General features: G+C 42.5%; 1 protein-coding gene across 6 annotated transcripts in view; it reads right to left on the bottom strand.

The window, feature by feature from the left end:
• Positions 1-22,723, bottom strand: part of pcnt (pericentrin) — a 310,179-nt gene that overhangs the window by 57,012 nt on the left and 230,444 nt on the right. For all 6 annotated transcript variants that reach the window (XM_043693410.2, XM_043693412.2, XM_043693413.2 and 3 more), the window contains one exon: positions 17,973-18,146. In XM_043693410.2, the coding sequence (XP_043549345.2) occupies positions 17,973-18,146 (174 nt within the window). The remainder of the gene's footprint in view (positions 1-17,972; positions 18,147-22,723) is intronic.

Genomic DNA, 22,723 nt, shown 5'->3' with positions numbered 1-22,723 from the left:
GCTGGAAACTACTGATGAGTCAGCCTTAACATTTGTCAATGGGAAAATACTAGAGTCCATTATTAAATAGGTAGTAGCGAGGCATTTAGAAAATTACAATCAGGCTGAATCAACACTGTTTACTGGGAGTGTAATTGTGTGTTTAACAAATTTATTATAGCTATTTGAGGATGTAACAAGCAGGGTCGATATAAGAGTATCAGCAGATATTATGCATTTGGATTTTCAACAAGTCACAACATAAGCTAAGAGCTCATGGTGTTTGCGGCACTAAGTGTCGCAAACACCATGAGCTAACAAACAATTGGCTAACAAACAGGAAACAGAAACTGGACTTGTCTCATTTTCAGGCTAGCAATTTGTACCTTGTGTAACAGGGCCTCAGCAATTTATAATCTACATTTATAACTTAGTTGAAGGAACTGACTGAATTGTATCATCAGCAAATTTAGATACAACACTAATTGGAAAATGAATTGAGGAGAGTCTGCAATGGGATACAAGCAGGTTAAATAAATGAGTTGAACAATGTGTTGCTGGAAAAGCGCAAAGGTCAGGCAGCATCCAATAAGCAGGAGAATCGACGTTTCGGGCATGAGCCCTTCTTCAGGAATGAGGAGGGTGTGCCAAGCAGGCTAACCCCTACCTACGTTCGGGACACCACCCACGCCCTCCATGATTTTCGCTTCCCCGGCCCCCAACGCCTTATCTTCACCATGGACATCCAGTCCCTATACACCTCCATCCCCCATCACGAAAGCTTCAAAGCCCTCCGCTTCTTCCTTTCCCGCCGACCCAACCAGTACCCTTCCACTGACACCCTCCTTCGACTGACTGAACTGGTCCTCACTCTGAACAACTTCTCTTTCCAATCCTCCCACTTCCTCCAAACCAAAGAAGTAGCCATGGGCACCCGCATGGGCCCCAGCTATGCCTGCCTCTTCGTCGGATATGTGGAACAGTCCATCTTCCGGAGCTACACTGGCACCACCCCCCACCTTTTCCTCCACAACATCGATGACTGTATCGGCTCTACCTCGTGCTCCCACGAGGAGGTTGAACAGTTCATCCACTTTACGAACACCTTCCACCCCGACCTCAAATTTACCTGGACTGTCTCAGACACCTCCCTCCCCTTCCTAGACCTCTCCATTTCTAATCTCGGGCGACTGACTCAACACGGACATTCACTATAAACCGACCGACTCCCACAGCTACCTAGATTACACCTCCTCCCACCCTGCTCCCTGTAAAAACGCCATCCCATATTCCCAATTCCTTCGCCTCCGCTCCATCTGCTTCCAGGAGGACCAATTCCACTACCGAACAACCCAGATGGCCTCCTTCCCGCAATTTCCCCTTAAACGTGGTCGACGATGCTCTCCACCGCATCTCCTCCACTTCCTGCTCCTCCGCCCTTGAACCCCGCCCCTCCAATCGCCACCAGTCCAGAACCCCACTGGTCCTCACCTACCACCCACCCCACCAACCTCCAGATACTTCGTATCATCCGCCATTTCCAAACAGACCCCACCACCAGGGATATATTTCCCTCCTCTCCCCTATCAGCATTCCAGAAAGACCACTCCCTCCGCGACTCCCTCGTCAGGTCCACATCCCCCACCAACCCAACCTCCACTCCCGGCATCTTCCCCTGCAACCGCAAGAAATGCAAAACTTGTACCCACATCACTCCCCTCACTTCCCTCCAAGGTGCCAAGGGATCCTTCCATATCCGTCACAAATTCACCTGCGCCTCCACACACATCATTTACTGCATCCGCTGCACCCGACGTGGCCTCCTCTACATTGGGGAGACAGGCCGCCTACTTGCGGAATGTTTCAGAGAACACCTCTGGGACACCCACACCAACCAACCCAATCCCCCCGTGACTGAACTCGTTAACTCCCCCTCCCACTCCGCCAAGGACATGCAGGTCCTTGGCCTCCTCCATCGCCAGACCATAGCAACATGACGCCTGGAGGAAGAGCGCCTCGTCTTCCATCTAGAAACCCTCCAACCACAAGGGATGAATGCAGATTTCTCCAGCTTCCTCATTTCCCCTCCCCCCATCTTATCTCAGTCCCAACCCTCGGACTCAGCACCGCCTTCTTGACTTGCAATCATCTTCCCGACCTCTCCAGCCTATCACCCTCACCTTAACCTCCTTCCACCTATCGCATTCCCAACACCCCTCCCCCAAGTCCCTCCTCTGTACCGTTTATCTTAGTCTGCTTGGCACACCCTCCTCATTCCTGAAGAAGAGCTAATGTCCGAAACGTTGATTCTCCTGCTCCTTGGATGCTGTGCTTTTCCAGCAAAACATTTTTCAGCTCTGATCTCCAGCATCTGCAGTCCTCACTTTCTCCAGGTTAAATAAATAAGTTAAATAGACAATAGGTGCAGGAGTAAGCCATTCTGCCCTTCGAGCCTGCACCACCAGTCAATATGATCATGGCTGATCATCCTTAATCAGTATCCTGTTCCTGCCTTATCTCCATAACCCTTGATTCCACTATCCTTGAGAGCTCTATCCAACTCTTTCTTAAATGAATCCAGAGACTGGACCTCCATTGCCCTCTGGGGCAGAGCATTCCACACCACCACCACTCTCTGGGTGAAGAAGTTTCTCCTCATCTCTGTCCTAAATGGTCTACCCCGTATTTTTAAACTTAGTAAACAGAGTATAACGTGAAGTTGCCCATTTTGGCAAAAAGAATTAAACTGCACAATATTATCTGAGTGGAGAGAGATTGCTAAGTTGCATACAAAGAGATCTAGATATCACTAAATTAATCACAAAAAGTTAACGTACAACTGGTAATTAATAGAGAAAATGGAATATCAGCCATATAGTCCATCCTAAGGGAGGATGGGAATTGATCTTTTTGAAACAGTAAATATTTTGAGAGGGTTTGACAAAGTAGATGTTGAGAGGATTGTCATTTCATGGGAGAATCTCGAATGAGGGGCACAGTTTAAAAACAAGGGGTGATGTCAACATTTAGGACAGAAATGCTTGTTGGAAGGATGCTTGTTGGACTGTAGTGCCTGTGACTAGCAGTGTGCTCAGGGGTCGGTACTGGGCCATTGCTATTTGTTATCTATATCAATGGTTTGGATGAGAATGTACAAGGTATGATTAGTAAGTTTGTAGATGACAATAAAATGAGTGGTATCATGGACAGTGAAGATTATCAGGAATTGCAGCAGGATTGTAATCAGCTAGGGAAGTGGGCTGAAAAATGGCAAATGGAGTTTAATGCAAATACATGTGTGGTCTTGCATTTTGGAAAGTCAAATCGAGGTAGGAGTTTCATGGAGAATGGTAGGGCCTTAAGGAGTGTAGTGGAACAGAGGCATCCTGAGGGGCAACATTTTTACACAGAGGGAGGTATGCACGTGGAATGAGCTGCCAGTGGAAGCAGTTAAGACATGTACATTAATAACATTTAAAAGGCAATTGGACAAATACGTGGATAGGAAAGGATTAGAAGGATATGGGCCAAGTGCAGGGAAATGGGGTTGGCGTGAATGGATATTTTGGTCGGCATGGGTCAAAGGGCCTATCTCCGTGCTGTAGGACTCTATGACTCTAACTGAGGAGGAACATTGTCTCTCAGATCTTCACCAGTCTTCGGAATTCTCTTCTCCATAGAGCAGTGGCAGCTGAGTCACTGACTATATTCAAGATTGAGCTAGATAGATCTTGACCTACATGGGACTGTTATAAATTGCTTTCAAATTAAACACTGAAGGACCAGTTGGAAAATAAAAAAAAAACACAAATTAAGAACTAAATAAATAGAAGAGATGTTTGGCCTGGTGATGTGTTATGCTGACATGATGTGGGAGTTGGTGAACCCTATTGTGGTTCACAACTGTGGCAAGTGTTGGTTACGTGAGGAACTCTGAGTTCCACTCTGAGTGACGAGCTTGAGTTGGAGCTTCAAACACTGCAACACATCAAGGAAGGGAAGAGTTACCTAGATGCTGTGTTTCAGGAAGCAGTCACACCCTTAAGATTAACTACCTCAAATTTAGTCAGTGATCAAGAACAGGTCAGTATGACTATGAGCAAGGCAAGTAGAGGGAATCAGGAGGTAGTGCTGCAGGAGCCTCAGCCCTTTCATTTGTCTAATTGTCTTGCTCCACGTGTGGATGACAGCAGGGACTGTAGGGAAGATGAGAAAACTGACTATGGCACCATAGTACAGGAAGCTATTCAACAGCAGGGAGAAAACAGAAATGGAGTTGTAATCAGAAATAATATAGTCAGGGGATTAGATACAGATGTCTGTAGCGATAGGCTGTGTGACTGCCTGGTGTCCAAATTCAGAATATCTCTACTGGGCTGTCGAGGAACTTGGAGTGAGAGGGGAACATCCAGCTGTTGTGGTCCACATAGGGACCAATGATATAGATAGCATGAGGAAAGAGGTTCTGCTGAGGGAATGAGAGTAGTTCGGGCTTATTAAAGAAGCAGAATTAAAAAGGCAATAATCTCTGGATTACTACTGGAGCCAAGAGCTAATTGGCACAGGGTTAGATTAAAGAGATTGGTGAGAGAGAAATGTATTTGAATTTATTAGCACCAATACTGGGGAAGGAGGGAGCTGTTCTGAATGTGGGGGTGGGAGCGGGGAATAGGCTGCACCTGAATCATGCTGAGACCAGAGTCTTGGCAAATTGCATAACTAGGGCTGCAAATTAAATAGTAGGGTGATGGGTTCAATTGAATTGAAAATTAGAAAATCAAAGGCAAAGGAGAAAGTAGGATAGCAGGTTAGTGAACTGAGGTGATTGTTATCAGAAATAAGAGAAAGGGAATGAATAAGTTATGCCCTATCAAATGGAAATTTAATAACAGTACAAATTCAAAGGGTTTGTATCCTAATGTATGAAGCATTAGGAATAAGATGGATGAAATGAGTGCACGAGTCAAGATACAAGTTGTTCTATTATAACACGCATTTCATGTGAATTTGTTGTAATGCACTTGACGAATTGGAGACACTGTTTCTAAACTGTGAACATTTAAAGCGTGTATAATATAATTCCAGCCCTATTAGTTTAAATGGTAATGCTATTATGCGATGGGTTGCATGAGAACGGAACTATCGTATTATAGCAAAACTGACTGTAAATGAATATTAGCTCAGCCATTACATGAACAAGATCACAAGGACATCAATCCTATGAACTTAATATTCAGGGATATATGACCTTTTGCAGAGACAGGCTCCCCCAAACAGAAGCCCCTCTGTAGGAAAAGCTTTACATCAACAAATTATAGAATAAATAATTCTTAATGACTTTAACCTTTACACTGATTGGGTTAATGACATTAGGAAGGGCTGCTATGACAGTAAGTTCACAGAGGGTATTAGGGATTGTTTCCGACAGCAAAATGTCATGCAGCCAACCAGGGAACAGGCTATCCCAGATTGGGTAATGAGAAATGAGGTAGGTTTAATCAATGACTTCAGAGTAAAAGATCACCTAGAAGTACTGATCATAACATGATAGAATTTAATATTCAGTTTGACAGTGAGAAAGCTAGGTAGGAAGCAATTTTTTGACTTAAATAAAGGGAATTATAACACATAATTTTTATAAAATGATGATAAAGTGAGCTCAAATGAACTGGACAGATAGGTAAGCAGAAATGACCATAAGTAAGCAATGGCAAGCAGATAAGGAGGTAAGTCATGACTGTCAGCAAATATATATCCCAGTAAAGAGGAAAGATCCTCAGAGAGGGATATCCACAGCTAACCAAGGAAGTTATGGAAAGTATTAAGTTGGAAGAAAAGGCACATAAGGTGGCAAAAAGCTGTGGTAGCTCAGAAGACAGGAATAAGTTCAGAATCCAGCAAAGCAGAACTAAGATGATGATAAAGACAGAGAAAATAAACTATGCGGGCAAACTTGTGGCGAATATAAAAACTGACAAAAAGGAAATAGGTCCAAGTGAACCTAGACCAGTCGGAAAACAAATCTGGAGAGACTGTGATAGGGAACAAGGAAATAGCAAAGAAGTTAAACATACATTTTGTATCAGTCTTTACAGTGGAAGATATTTTGCACATCCCACTAGTATTAAAGAATGTGGAGGAGAAAATAAGTACCATCCCCGCCACTAGATAAGTAGTATTAGACAAATTAATAGGGCTAAAAGCAAGTAAGTTCTCTGGTCATGAAGGCACATCCTAGAATTCTAAAAAGGAATAGCTACAGTGATAGTAGATGCAATGGCTGTAATTTTTTTTAAAAAAACCCTTAGATTCTAGAGACGTACCAGAGGATTGAAAAACTGCCAATGCAACACCCATATTTAAAGGGGACAGAGACAAAACACAGGTAACTATCGGCTGATTAGTTTGTTGTTGGAAAGTATTGGAATCCATTATTAAGGAAGTAGTAGCAGAACATGTGAATACCCGTAAACTAGTCAAGCATGGCATTGTGAAAGGAAAATTGTGTTTGACTAATTTATTCGAGTTTTGAGGAAGTCTCAATCAGAGTAGGCAGTAGATGTGTTGTTTTTGAACTTCCGGAAGACATTTAATAAGGTACGTCATGAAAGGTCAAGTCATAAGAATAACAGTCCATGGTGTTTGAGGCAGTATATTGGCTGGATAGAAAATGGGCTAATAGGCAGCAAACAGGAAGTGGGGATAAGGAACTATTTTTCAGGTTGGCAACCTGTGACCAGTGTGATTCCAGGAGAAAGTGAGGACTGCAGATGCTGGAGATCAGAGCTGAAAAATGTGTTGCTGGAAAAGCGCAGCAGGTCAGGCAGCATCCAAGGAGCAGGAGAATCGACGTTTCGGGCATAAGCCCTTCTTCCTGAAGAAGGGCTTATGCCTGAAACGTCGATTCTCATGCTCCTTGGATGCTGCCTGACCTGCTGCGTTTTTTCACCAGTGTGATTACACAGGGATCAGTGTTGGGACTGCAACTGTTGACATATTATAAACATCATATTATTAATGACTCCGAGGAAAGAAGCAAACGTACGGTGGTTAAATTTGCAGACAGCACAAAAATAGGCAAAAAGACATGTTGTGAGAAGGATACAACAATTGCAGAGAGATACTGATGCATGAGCAAAAAAGTCGGCAAATGGAGAATAATGTGTGAAAATATGAAGGTGCTCATTTTGGAAGGGAGAAAAAAAGAATATAGAGTTCTATTGAAATGGACAAAAACTGCAGGAAACTGCAGTTGTACTTGTGCATGAAACACAAGCTAGCACATATGTGCAGCATGTAATCGGGATGGCCCTTATTTCAGGGGGATTGGAGAATAAAAGCAAGGAACTCTTACTGCAATTGTACGAGGCGCTGGTGCGACCACATCTGGAGAACCATGAGCAGTCTTTGTCTCCTTATGTAAAGCAAGATATTATTTCATTGGAGAAACTTCAGAGGTCACACCAATATGGAGGCAAGTCTTATGAGTAAAGGCTAAACAGGTTTGGACTTTACCCACTGGAGTTTTAAAAAAATGAACTCTTCTTGGCACAGAGTTCTGGGGCAGAGTCCTTATATTTAAAGAGTAAGATAGATTTGTGATCTGAAGGGGAATCAAGGATTATGGGAAAAATGTAACAAAGTGTACGTGAAGATTGTCGGATCAGCCATGATACTACTGAATGGTGGAGCTGGCTCTAGGTGCCGAACAGCCTACTCCTGTTCCTATTTCTTCTGATCTTATGGTTATGGTCTAATGACATTTCAAGTGCATATCCAAGTAGGTTTGGAAGGTTGAGAGGTTTTCCACCTCAACTACCCTCCCAGGCAATAAATTTCAGATCCCTACCACCATCTAAATAAAAATCAGTTTCCACAAATCCCCTCTAAATCAGCTGACTTTCACCTTAAAATTATGTCTTCCTGTTATTAATCCTTCAACTCAAGGGAAAAGCTGGTTTCTATCCACCCTGTCCATGTTTTTCATAAACTTATACAAAATTCTATCAAGCCTATTAAAAATCCTGTATGTTTCGATGAGATCACCTCTCATTTAAGACAAAGTTTGGAGGGATATTGCTGATCAGGATTTATCAGTTTTAGTGACAAAATAATCTATTAATTTCTTAGGTTTATTAGTGAAGTGAGGCGATAGAGACTAAATAGGAGGGTGTTTGAGAAGAAGCTTGCAATGGAAAAAAACACTCATTCACTCGTGGGATGTCAGCATCACTGACTGAGCCAGCATTTATTGTCTATCCATGGTTGCCCTGGAGAAGTTGATAGTTAGCTGCCACCTTGAAGCACTGCAGTCTGTGTGCTATAGTTAGACCCACAATGTTCTAGGGAAGGAATTCCAGGATTTTGACCCAGTGACGCTGAAGGAACATCAATATATTTCAAAATCAGGATGGTGAACAGCTTAAAATGGAACTTGCAGATGGTGTTATTCCCATATATCATTGCTGCCCTTGTCATTCTAGATGATAGTGGTTGTGGGTTGAGAAGATGCTGTCTAAGGATGTTCAATGAAATTTTGGTGCATTGCATCTTGTAGCGACAACGCATACTGGTACGAAGCAGCAGCAGTGGTGGTGACTGAATATGGCACCAATCAAATAAACTGCTTTATCCTAAATGACATTCAGACACCAGGCAGTCAGAGATTCAGGTGGGTAGCACAGGACTCCTCTAGGCTCCCATTCACAAATCAAGTTTCCATTTTAGAAAATGATGTGGGTGCTAATTCCTCAAGGGAGTGCTGACAAAAGCCAAAATGGCCTGACTCTACAGGAGGAGAGGAAGAAGAAACGAGAGTAATAGTGATCGGGTATGTATTCGTCCCCAGAGTATGCAAGCATTTCTGCGACCGCAAGCATAACTTGCATTGTGCAAGTATTGCATCCCTGGTGACAGGGTCAGGGATGTTACTTGCCAGGTGGTAGATAGTGAGGGTTACAAGAGGATATAAATGGATTAGTCAGATGGGCAGATCAGTAGCCGATGGAATTTAACCCTGATAAATGAGAGCTGATGCGCTTTGGATGAAAAATGTACTGAGAGTACTTGGTGAATGGCAATCACTAGGAAGTTCAGAAGAACAAAGGGTTCTTGGGATGCTTGCCCACAAATTCCTGAAGTTGGTAGAGTAGGTCAGTAAGATATTAAGAAGGAATACAGGCAGTTTACTTTTATTAGATTAAAAGAGCAGGGCAGTAATGTTGTTACTGTACAGAACTTTGGTTAGGCAACACCTGGAGTACTGTGTACAGCTCCGATAGCCAGACTATAGGTTATGAATGCACTGGAAGATACGCAGAGGACATTTACCAGGATATTGCCTGAGATGGTGCAGTTTAACATGGCCAATCCACCTAACCTGCACATCTTTGGATACCGGAGCATCAGCAGGAGACCCATGTAGACAAGGGGGAGAATGTGCAAACACCACACAGTGGCCCAGGAGTGGAACGAACCTATGTCTCTGGCATTGTGGGGCTTATCATGAGCAACCATGCTGCCCCCATGCTGTTTTCTAATTATTCTCCTTACACCCTGTCAAGAGTTCATAAGTTGCACCCATTGTTTCCAAACCCTATTCTTGGTTTTCCTACTATAACCCCACTACTCAGTACTGTTCTCCACATCAACCAAAAGTGTTAACTGTTCCACTTCTAGTGCTGTTCCTCTACTAGTCAGTGCTCTCTTCTTAATACAAGTGTTGACTCCACTATTCTTGCAAATTATCACTTGATTGATTGGTTGATTCTTGTACATATTGAGATACAGTGAAAAGTGTAGTTTTACATGCTACACAGGCAGAACTACCATACAAAATGCATCAGTGTAGCAGAATACAGTGTTACAGTTGTAGTGAAGGTTCAGAGAGAGAAATCAACATTAACATTTGAGAGATCCAATCAAAAGTCTGATAACATCAGGAATGAAGCTGTTCTTGAATCTGTTAGTATGTGTACAGTATTCAAACTTCTGTCTTTCTGCCTGATGGAAGAGGGTGTAAGAGAGTTTAAGTGGGGTGTGAGGGATCTTTGATTATGGCACTTGCTTTCCCAAGACAACAGAAAGGAGAGATGGAGACAATGGATGGACGGCTGACTTGTGTTATGGACTGGGCTGCGTTCACAGCTCTCTGTAGTTGCTTGCGGTCTTGTGAAGAGCATTTGCCAAATGCTGTGATGCATCCAGATAGAATGCTTTCTATAGTGCATCTATTAAAATTGGTAAGAGTTTGTGGACATCGAGTTGTACAGCAGAGAAACAGTCATCAGCCCAACTCGTTCATACCAACCAGATATCCTAAATTAATCTAATCCCATTTGCCAGCACTTGGCCCGTCTCCCTCTCAACGCTTCCTATTTATATACCCATCCAGATGCCTTTTAAATGTTGTTATTGTATTAGCCTCTACCACTTCCTCTGGCAGCTTGTTTTATACATGTATCACCCTCTGCGAGAAAAAGCTGTCACTTAGGTCCATTTTAAATCTTTCCTCTCTCACTTTAAACCTATGTCCTCTCGTTTTGGACTCGGCTACCCTGGCAAAAGACCTTGAATATTCCTGTTCCTTGGATGCTGACTGACCTGCTGCGCTTTTCCAGCAACACATTTTCACCACCTTGAATAGTCACCCTATCTATGCCCAACGTGATTTTATAAACATCCAGGGAAACAGCCCAGCCTATTCACCCTCTCCCAATAGCTAAACCCTCCAACCCTGGCAATATCCTTGTAAATCTTTTTTTGAACCCTTCAAGTTTCACAACATCTTTCTTATAACATGGAAACCAGAAATTCACGAAGTATTCCAGCAGTGACCTACACAAAAGTGTCTAGTCACAACAATGACATCCCAACTCCTTTACTCAATGCACTGACCAATAAAGGAAAGCATACCAAACGTATTCTTCACTATCCTGTCTACATGCAACTCTACTTTCAAGTATGAACCTGCACTCAAAAAGTCTCTCAGCCCATTGGCCCATCTGTTCAAGATCCCGTTGTACTTGGAGGGAGGTAACCTTCTTCGCTGTCCTCCACACCACCAATTTCGTGTCATCTGCAAACTTACTAACTATACCTCCTATGTTCACATCCAAATCATTTACTTAAATAACAAAAAGCGGTGGGTTCAGCACCGATCCTTGTCGAGCACTGCTGGTCACAGGCCTCCTGTCTTAGCCACCCTCTGTCTCCAACCTTCGAGCCAGTCCTGATTCCAAATGGCTAATTCTCCCTGTGTTCCATGTGATCTAACCTTGCTAATTAGTCATCATGCGGAACCTTACTGAAATCCACATAGATCACGTCACCACTTGCCGAATTTCCTTAGACTCTTGAGGAAGTGCAATCATTGTAATGCTTTCTTGAGCTTTGCATTGACATGGGTGCAAGGACAAATTGTTGGTGATCATCACTTCCAGGAACTTGACACTGTCAACCAACTCCACTTCAACACTATTGATATAGAAATGGGCTTGCCCTCCACTCTGCTTCCTGAAGTCAATGGCCAACTCCTTTGTTTTGCTGACACTAATGGAGAGATTGTCATCTTTACACCATGCTGCTAAGCACTCAATCTCTTTGCCGCATTCTGCTTCCTTGTTGTTTGAAACCCGACCTACAATGGTGACATCATTAGCACAGTTTGGGCAGAATTTGGCCACCAGTCGTGAGTGTCTGTGGAGTATAATAGGGGATTGAGTACACAGTCTTGCAGGGCACTTGTGTTAAGAATTATGGTGGAGGTGGTGTTGTTGATTATGTTTATCGATTACAGTTCATGTGTCAGGAAATTGAGGATCTAGTTACATAGGAAGAAATGGAGATCGAGGTATTGCAGTTTAGAGAGGAGTTTTGGAATTATGGTGTTGAAGGCAGAACTGTAATCAATAAATAGTAGCCTGACCCAAGTATCCTTTTTTATCCAGATGTTCCAGGGATGAATGTAGAGCTAGGGAGATGGAGTCTACTATGTACCTAGATGGATTGCAAAGAGTAAAGGCAAACTGGTAGGTTGGACTTAATGGAGCCAATGACTTCATCTCCAGCCTCCCTTTGATCTTCAAAGTCTACTCTACTCACATGCTGTTGTCTCAGAAGTCAAGGCCCATCTTCTCCTGAAGCTCTCCAAACAGGCTTGGAACCCTACCATTTATAGGAATGGCTCTGATCAAAGCCACAAATGACCTCCGGTATGACTGCAAATGTGAACAAGCTCTCCTAATCTTTCTCAACTGATCTGCAGCCTTAGATAGAGAGGACCACAACACCTTTCACCAATGCTTCCTGACCTGTGCAGAAACAGATGATATTCCTGTGAAATCTCTCGGTGCATTTTATTACGTTTGGCACAGACTGTTCCATTGCTCAGCATGTATTTTAAACATTCTACGGAATAGCATTGCCAAATCAGGTTGGAAAATTCTAGGAGATGTCATCTAATGACCTGTCACCTTCATGTGCTTCTTCACCAGACTCCTGCCATTTGTCTCTCAAGATGTCAATCACTACTAACTGAGCCCCATCTGTCAACAGCTTTTTGATGTGTCCCAGTTTTGACTTTTGAAAATTTGATCGCTTTGAATGACAAAATGCTGCTTCATAGTGGGCAAAATGGGATATTTGAAAAGTTAATGTCATATCCTGCAACAATCCTGGGCCTCATTGGGTGTTAGAACCCAGCAATGCCAATGTTCAGGAAAGCAGCATCCACTATCCTGTGAAACTCCTGAATGGCACTCAATTCCATGGGTCTTCTCCAAAAGACGGTGTGCAGTACAGCTGGCAACCAATAATCCCACTGCCTCCATTAAAACTCTCCAGATAATCCCCCAGCTGAGGAATTCAAAACAAGGGGCAGTTCCAGAATTGGACTGAGAGGAGAAAAAATTTAAAGAGTTCTTAATTTTTTTAATTCTTTCTCGAGAAGATTGGAGATGGATCAACATTGAATAATATTTCAGCCTGAAATGGGATTTTGGTTTCTCAGGGAATTTTAAATCTAGAGTGGGTATGAAAGTGGTGTTGAATACAAAGATCAGCCACAATCGCACTGATGTAGATTTAATGGGCTGTAAGGGGCCGCTATTTCTTATGTTCTTTCCTTGAATCTGCTCTGCCAACTATTGAGTCATGGCTGACCTACAGCTCAAATGCACTTAACATTGCTCCAAATCCCTTGATATCAATATTCTCAAATGCTATTGATTGCTTTATTGAACATTTCAATTGTATCAAATCTTTTGGGTTGATTCCTACAATTCAGTGTGACTGAATGTTTCATGATTTCACGTTTCCATAGTCTAGCTGTAACAATTTGTTTTTCTTCATCAATTTAAAATCTTTCTTCTGTATCTCTTACTTTTAAGTTTTTTTTCACATTTGTTTACATGATGTGGGTGTTATTACTAGGCAGTGGGCACTTAAGATCAACACAATGACGGTTACATGTACGCCAGACCAGATAAGGATGTCAGATTTCCATCTGTAAGGAACATTTGTGAACCACATAGGTTGTTACCAGAATCAACAATGGTTACATGATCATCTTTAGTCCATGTGTCTATTCCAGATTTACTGCATTAAACTTTCACAATTTTCCATGTTCAAATCATTGGCCTGGGATTCTGGATTGCTAGTCCAGTGACCTTACCACTTTGCCAGTGCCTCCAAAATTGACGAAGATCGCAGAAGTGAAATAGGAAGGAAATTTTCATCAGCTGCAATCCTGTCCAAAGACTTTGTTTTTAAGCTAACTGAGTGCCCACAATGTAAGAGTGATAACATTCTTCTGGCAGACTTTTATTCTTTTAATAAGAGAGCTCATTTCACCTTTTATGAGCCTATTGAGGATTACTTGGCATCAACACTGGTTAAATCAAAATCCTGAGTATTCTCTCCCAGTTAGACAGTGGCTTATTCACTAGTATTGAGAAACCAAACAAAATTAAGAAACAAATTATTAACTTTTGAACTGCTACTTGCCTCACTGCATTCTTCATCATTCAAATCCTTGTAATAAGGTGGAAGGGCATCATTGCTATATGATAATTTTACTTTTGAGCCTTTCCATTGCTGCTCTACCCATTCTTCTACAATGTCCTGCTTGTGATTTTTCATTGTACTCATTTCTCATTTTCCCTACTTTAACTTGATTTCCTTTACTCTTAATGATGAGTTAGCTGCAGTGAAGCACCTCCCACTTCTGTGACATCACAATGACAAAATGACAGGATTAGCCAGTTTCAACTTTCTTAGGCTAAACTAAATACTTGCTTCATTTCTAAAAGTGACACAGCCATCATAAATAGAAATTGTAGATGGTTTTCAATCAGTATTTATGATAAAATTACCATTCCTGAATTCATAACAATTATCCTGATTTGAATATAGTGAAGATTCAAGATCAGAGTGAATTTCCTTAGAAGCTCCCCTGTTACACTGCTATATTGAGGGAAAATTAATTTTTGTGAAGCAAATTAGATTTCTTCTGCACTTCTGCTAGGTAACAGGAAATGTCTCAAGGAAATTTATCTCCTATGCTTCACTGATCAGCTCATAGCTAATCTCATTTTGGCCTCAACTCCACTTTCCTACCTATTCCTCAGAATCCTGGACTCCCCTATAGTTAAAAAATCTGTCTATCTGGGCTTTGAACACTTCAATGACACAGCTTCTACAGCAGTCTGGAATAGAGAATACAAAAACTTCATTGCTCAGATAAAATTTTTCATTTCCATTTCAAATAGGCAACTCTATATTCTGAAACTATACTTCCCCAGATCTGCATTCCACTCCCATAAGATAAATATCCTCCCAGCATCTACTTTGCCAGGGCCCTTTAGAATCTTGTACATTTCAATAAGGTCATCTCTAACTCTTCCAAACTCAATGGGTGTGGACCAACCAGCTCAATCTTTTCCCACAAGAAAAGCCTGGGAGTCAATTCTGTGAACTTTCTCCAAACTGTCTTAAAATCTTAATAGATTGTTCCAAAAATAGCAGGACCAAAGCTGTATGTATCATGGTAGGTGTGGTTTCACCAATGCCCTGTACAGTGGATAAGATTTCCCTATCTTTACATTCCATCCACCTTAAAGGCCAAAATTCCATTTGCCTTCTTAATTACTTGTCACACATGCAAGTTAACATGTTGTCCTTCACTTTTCACTGTTCTGGATGAGTGCAGCTTCAACAACACACAAGAACCTGACACCATCTAAGATAAAGCAGTCCCCTTTATTTTCACCATATCCACCATTTTCAACATTCACTCCCTTCATCAATAATGCAGAATTGCAGCAATGTGAACCTTTTACAAGATGCACTAAAGCAACTCATCTAGTCTCCTTTTGATAGTACATTCCAAACCAATGACCTATACCATATTGGTGGACCAGGACATCAAATGCGTGGGAATATCACCGCTTCTACATTCTTCTTCAAATCACACACCATCTAGACTTGGAAATATATTGTTAATCCTTCATTGCTGCTAAGTCAAAATCCTGGAACTGTGGATTTTCCATGGATTGCAACATTTGAAGCTATGTGTACTAATATAGTCCCAACAACATGAGCTTTCTTCTTGAGCAGTAACCTTACTGAATGCCTTTTAGAAATCTAATAATACTGCATTTGCTGTTTCTACTTCGTGCACCCTCCTTGTGATATCAAGAAACCCCACTAAATTTGTCAAACACAATGCCCTTCTCACAGAACCATAGTGACTCAACTTTATTATGACTTTCTAAAACCTATGCTGCTAATTCCTTTATCATATATAACTGCGTTTTCCCAATGGGCTGTAATGTTTTTCTTTTAGATTCTCAATTTCCTTGAATAGGTTGTTACATTTGCAAGGCTAAAGTGAGGACTGCAGTTGTTGGAGATTAGATTCGAGAGTGTGGTGCTGGAAAAGCACAGCAGGTCAGGCAGCACCTGAGGAGCAGGAAAACAGACGTTTCAGGCAAAAGCCCTTCTTCAGGAATGAAACACATTCAGGGCTTTTGCCCAAAACACAGATTTCCCTACTCCTCAGATGCTGCTTGACCTGCTGTGCTTTTCCAGCACCACACTCTCGACTTAGCAACAATGAAGGATTAACAATATATTTCCAAGTCTAGATGGTGTGTGATTTGAAGAAGAATGTAGAAGCAGTGATATTCCCATGCATCTGATGTCCTAGGTCATTGGTTTGGAAGATACTGTCAAAAGGAGACTAAATGAGTTGCTTTAGTGCATCTTGTAAAAGGTTCACATTGCTGCAATTCTGCATTATTTGCAGTCTTATGATTCACTGAGGCCTTTCCAGAAACTAAGGAATTTTGAAAAATTAGAACCAATTGACGACAGAATGCAGGCTGTCAGATCTAGGGAACTGTAGTCTCATTAGGTTGCCTATCACTTTTTGTCCAGTGGCTTAATCAGTAAAATCATAAAGTAACTGAAACAAGCAGCTTACAAGGTTATGAAGAAAGGTTGCAGATACTGTCAGGTCTCTTGACTACTTGCAAAATTTCTGTTTTTCAGATATCCACCAACTGGAATATTTTGCTTTTCACATGATTCGATGTTTGATTGCTCACCTGTCTTGAATTAACCTGCCTCAACTAATACCGACATTAAAAATAGCTTCAACCTCCAGAATGGAGAAAGGATTGGAAAACCAAAAACAGCTAGGGGCCCTGTTGTTGATGACAATCACTAGTGATTCATACTGGAAACAGTGGATATGTGAAAAGGGATACTTTTCATCCTGGTATAATTATCAATGGTCTACCATGCCTATTCATAAAATAGGGATTCATAAGTGAGGAAGTTGCATTTGAGTAAGGGTGTGGAGGGTATCCAGAAATTAATCCAGAGATTAACACTGGTTAGCCACCTTTTCTCAGACTTCAAAGACAAGAGCTGTGGCATTTTTTCATTTGCTAACATCAACATACCTTTTAAAAAAACAGCAGACCACTTCTAGCAATTTATGGAGACAATGGGTTTTTATACTGACTTTAATTTCTATGATCCTTTCTACTGCAAATAAAAATAATCTTGCAATAGCTTCATTGCATCTGGACCGGTTGATAAATTAAGTATTATGTTTATGTGTTAAATTAGACAAAGTTGTTCATTCCATAAATTGCTGTTACAAATACAAAGTTTGGTAAGATTATTGTGATTTTTAATCGTCTCTTTTAATTCAAGGTAGAACTGGCTGAGTGGCCTCCTATTAATTCTGACTGGTAAGCCAATATAACCCAGACAAGGGATCCATCTCAAGTCCTAGTTAAATCCAAGTCGCAGATTTAATATTTAAACACAAAGCGAGAAGCAGCAGTCCTTGCTTTATTCAGGCTTAGTGATTTTTAGCAGTTAAGACTTAGAAACCTTATAAATGGGGACAGATGGTGAAGACATTGGAATACTATGGCTATGAGAGCAGAACCCTGGCCAGAGAATGTTTTCAAGAGATTGAAAAGCCAAGAGGTGCCTTGTTGCTGAAATGCCATTTAACTATGCTCATGAAGACTCAGTGAAGGCATTTTAAAGAACTCGAGAAAACTTGTCTCAGAGTAACAGAGAGAAAATAGCTTGCTGACCACCAGGAGGGATTAGGACTTACAAGACAAAATTACATTTCTCCAGAGATTGTGATGTATAAATATAGTATGGGGCTATCAGTCGTGTTAAGAATCTAACAAGGAATACCTGCATTCTAGTTTATTATAATACCAACTGTCATCTAAGTAATACTTAGTTGACTTTATTTTAGTTTGCAAGTAAGAGTCTTAAAATGTGGAATCTCAACATGCAATTTCTTTAAATTGGTCATGGGGAATAAAAATCTTTTACCAAATTACAATCTTTATGTGGATCATAAAACTGTCTCAAATTATGAAATTTATGTCACAATGTAGATTCTTTCAAAAGGAACACTACTGACACCGAGATAGCTAATGAAAATCAGAATTTACCTGCTCTTTAAGAATGCGTTCAAGTATTGTAGGTAGAGAGTTCTCTCCTCCTGTAGACTGGTGGTGCAGGTGTGAACATAATTCAGCCAAGAAAGATTTTTGTTCCTGATTTAAAACTGCCTGCACAGCCAGTAGCAACTCCCTTCTCCAATCAGTCCTCCTACTTGCAGCAGCCTGTAAAGGTAAAACATAAAACATAGAACAGTATAGTACAAAACAGGCCCTTTGGCCCATGATGTTGTGCCAAAGATTATTCTTAATCTAAAATAAAATAACCTAACCCCTCAATTCACTGCTGTCCATTTGCATGTCCAGCAGTCACTTAAATGTCCCCAATGACTCTGCTTCCACCACCAGCGCAGGCAACGCATTTCATAAATTCAGAACTCATTGCGTAAAGAACCTACCTCTGACGTCTCCTCTATGCCTTGCTCCTAATATCTTAAAACTATGACCCCTCGTGCCAGTCAATCCTGCCCTTGGGAAACGTCTCTGGCTATTGAGTCGATCCATGCCTCTCATTAACTTGTATACCTCGATCAGGTCACCTCTCTTCCTCCTTCTCTCCAGCGAGAAAAGTCCAAGCTTAGTCAACCTCTCTTCGTAAGACAAGCCCTCCAGTCCAGGCAGCATCCTGGTAAACCTTTTTTGCACCCTCTCCAAAGCCTCCGTATCTTTCCTATAGTAGGGCGGGACATAATATTCCAAAATACGATCTCACCAGGGACTTGTAGAGCTGCAGCAAAACCTTGCGGCTCTTAAACTCGACCCCCTGTTAATGAAAGCCAAAACACTATATGCTTTCTTAACAAACCTATCCAGTTGGGTGGCAACTTTGAGGGATCTATGCACTTGAACACCAAGATCCCTCTGTTCCTCCACACTGCCAAGAATTCTTTGATCTTATATTCAGCATTCGAGTTCGACCTTCCAAAATACATCACTTCACATTTATCCTGGTGGAACTCCATCTGCCATTTCTCAGCCCAGCTCTACATCCTGTCGCACTACCGCCTGCAATACTATCAACAGCACCTCCAACCTCCACCTGCAAATTTACTAACCACCCCTCCTCATCTAAGTTATTTATAAAGAGAGGCCCGAGAACAGGGCCCTATGGGACACCAGTCACCTCCAGGCAGAACACTTTCCATCTACAACCACTCTATGCCTTCTGTCAGCCAACCAATTCTGAATCCAGACAGCCAAATCTTCCTGTATCCCATACCTCCTGACTTTATGAATGAGCCTCCCATGGGGAACCTTATCAAATGCCTTGCTGAAGTCCACATACACCACATTCACTGCTCGACCTTTGTCGACCTGTCTTGTCACCTGCTCAAAGAATTCAATAAGATTAGTGAGGCATGATCTGCCTCTCACAAAGCAATGCTGACTGCCTTTAACCACTCTATGCTTTTCCAAGTATCATAAATCCTATCCCTCAGAATTCTTTCCAAAACCTTGCTGACCACAGCGTAAGACTAACTGGTCTGTAATTGCCAGGGATTTCCCTATTCCTCTTTTTGAAAAGAGAAGCAACATTCGCCTCCTACCAAACCTCTGGTATGACTCCTGTGGAGAGTGAAAAGGCCTTCCTTTTTGCTCCTGCCTCGCCATTATCCAGGGCTCCAAACACTGCTACTACAAACCAACTGACTCCCACAGCTACCTGGACTACACCTCCTCCCATCCTGCCCCCTGTAAAAACGCAATCCCATTCTCCCAATTCCTTCATCTCCACCGCATCTGCTCCCAGGAGGACCAGTTCAAAATACGTACAACACAGATGGCCTCCTTCTTCAAGGACCGCAATTTCCCCCCCGACGTGGTCGACGGTGCCCTCCACCGCATCTCCTCCACTTCCCGCTCCTCCGCCCTTGAGCCCCGCCCCTCCAACCGCCACCAGGACAGAACCCCACTGGTCCTCACCTACCACCCCACCAATCTCCATGTACAGCGCATCATCCGCCGTCACTTCCGCCACCTCCAAACAGACCCCAGCACCAAGGATATATTTCCCTCCCCTCCCCTATCAGCTTTCCGTAGAGACCACTCCCTCCGCGACTCCCTTGTCAGATCCACACCCCCCACCGACCCAACCTCCACTCCCGGCACCTTCCCTTGCAACCGCAGGAGGTGCAACACTTGCGCCCACACCTCCCCCCTCACTTCTCTCCAAGGCCCCAAAGGAAACTTCCATATCCGCCACAGATTCACCTGCACCTCCACCCACATCATCTACTGCATCCGCTGCAGCCGGTGTGGCCTCCTCTATATTGGGGAGACAGGCTGCCTACTTGCGGAGCGATTCAGAGAGCACCTCTGGGCCACCCGGACGAACCAACCCAACCAACCTGTAGCACAGCATTTCAACTCCCCCTCCCACTCCACCGAGGATATGCAGGTCATTGGACTCATCCACCGCCAAACCACAACAACCCGACGGTCGGAGGAGGAGCGTCTTATCTTCCGACTGGGAACCCTCCAACCGCAGGGGATGAACTTGGACTTCACCAGTTTCTTCATCCCCCCTCCCCCCACCTTGTCTCAGCCGGATCCCTCCAGCCCGGCACCGCCTTCCTGACCTGCAGTCTTCTTCTTGACCTCTCCGCCTCCATCCTACTCCGACCTATCACCCTCACCTTGACCTCTTTCCACCTATCACATTTCCAACGCCCCTCCTCCAAGTCCCTCCTCCCTACCTTTTATCTTCTCCTGCTGAACACTCTCTGCTCATTCCTGAAGAAGGGCCTGTGCCCGAAACGTCGAATCTCCTGTTCCCTGGATGCTGCCTGACCTGCTGTGCTGTTCCAGCAATAAAGTTTCAACTCCAAACACTTCAATCATGTCACATAGCGACTTATTTGCATCACTTTTCAATTTGCCATCAATAATGTAATCATTTCTACATTAGAGCATTAAAACAGACTTGGTGACTGTGCCCAGAACATTTTTTCTCAGTGAGGCACTTCACACCTTTGGGCTGAATGCATTCGATTCAGATTTCCACTGCTGGAAAGACAACGCAGAATAAAATTACAAGAATTTCCTTGCATTGACCAATTCTGTAAACGACAGGGGAAAAACTTATTTTGACAATGCTACAAAATCTTCCTCACCAACATTCAAAGATTTGCACCAAGAATGGAGTAGCTGCTCCACAATGGAGTCAAGGAATAGCCTTACATAATCCTACTGATCATCATATTTTAAAGCATATGTCAAATTCTTCCATCAATCATTTGTATAACAGGCCGACTAGAGATGGTGGCACTTTCAGACAGGAGAGGCCCCAGTGATTCTTAGAATCATACAGAGTCAGAGCTTTACAGCTGGAAACAGGCCCTTCGGCCCAGCGTCCATGCTGCCCAGTTTTGACAATTAAACTAGCCCCATTTGTCTGTGTTTGGCCCATACCCCCCTCCATATTGATCCCATCCAGATACCTGTCCAAATGTTTCTTAAATGACAAAATTGCACTCGTCTCCACCATCACCTCTGGTAGACCATTCCAGACACACACCACCCTGTGTGAAAAATTGCTTAACTGTAACCTCTGCTCAGGTCAAACATGGACAAGAGAAACCCTGCATTGCATCAATTACTGCCCTCCTTCAGTTGTGAAATCAGTACTCCTCCAAACGCAACTTGGAAGATGCACTGGAGGCAGCATGGGCAGAGGATGTACTTTGGGCGAGTCTTCAATGTGCATCAACAATAGTGACTTTACTGGGCCTACAGCACACTTTAAGGGAAGCAAGAGCGAAAAACCTATTTTGTCTTTCTGTCACTAATCTATATGCTGCTCATCCATGACAGTATTGCCAAGAGTAACCACCCCACAACTCCTGCGGGGACATAGTCCCATCTTCACACTAAAGGATACCCTCCAACATGCTTAATAGGATAGATTCAGAACAGACATAGCAACGTCAATAAAACAAAAACACTGCAAATTCTGACGATCTCAAATGTAAAGAGAAACTGTTGAGAACATCACTCTTGCAATGTTTCCAGCATCATTGATGTTGTTAATCAGATAATGTAATTCATATACATGATACCAAGAAAAAGCTGAAGGTACTGAATACTGCAAAGCTCCAACAACATTTATCGCATTCAAGGACCAGCTGCTCCCCTAACCAAGATGTCTGTACACTCACAATAATGGCATCTAATGAACAATGTAGAAAATGGCTCACTTGTACTCTCCACAAAAGGAGAAAAATCCAATCCAGCCAAGTGTTGGGCTATATTCAATCATCAAAACACTCCAAAAGTGATAGTGGTGTCATTAACTTCATTACCAAGTAGCACATATTCATCAATAACCTGTTTATTTACTCCCAGTTTGTTTTCAGATAGGATTACTTCGTTCAGTATCTCATTATAGCTTAGGTCCAAAAATGGACAAAAATCCAGAGACAAGGTGAAAATTTGCACCCTTATATCAAAACAGCATTTGAAAAAATATGGCATCAACCAAAAGTTAAAATCAATAGGAACCGGGGAAATCTCTCTGCCAGTTGCAGTCATATCAAACATAGAGAACATTTATAACTGTCAGAGGTCAATCATCCCAGCAAGAGTTCCTTAAGAAACTGGTCCGACCTCTACCACCTTATGCTGCTTCAGTGACATTATTCTCTATTCCGTCATGAGGTCAGGAGTAGTAATGTGACTGTACCAAGTTTAAAACCATTCACAACTCTTCACTACTGCACGCAGCAAGATCTGGGTAACAGTCA

This window comes from Chiloscyllium plagiosum, unplaced genomic scaffold (genome assembly GCF_037043375.1).
Source record: "Chiloscyllium plagiosum isolate Xiang-an unplaced genomic scaffold, Cpla_swu_hap1 HiC_scaffold_7, whole genome shotgun sequence".
NCBI classification, from domain to species: domain Eukaryota; kingdom Metazoa; phylum Chordata; class Chondrichthyes; order Orectolobiformes; family Hemiscylliidae; genus Chiloscyllium; species Chiloscyllium plagiosum.
This window is presented reverse-complemented; position numbering and strand designations above follow the sequence as displayed.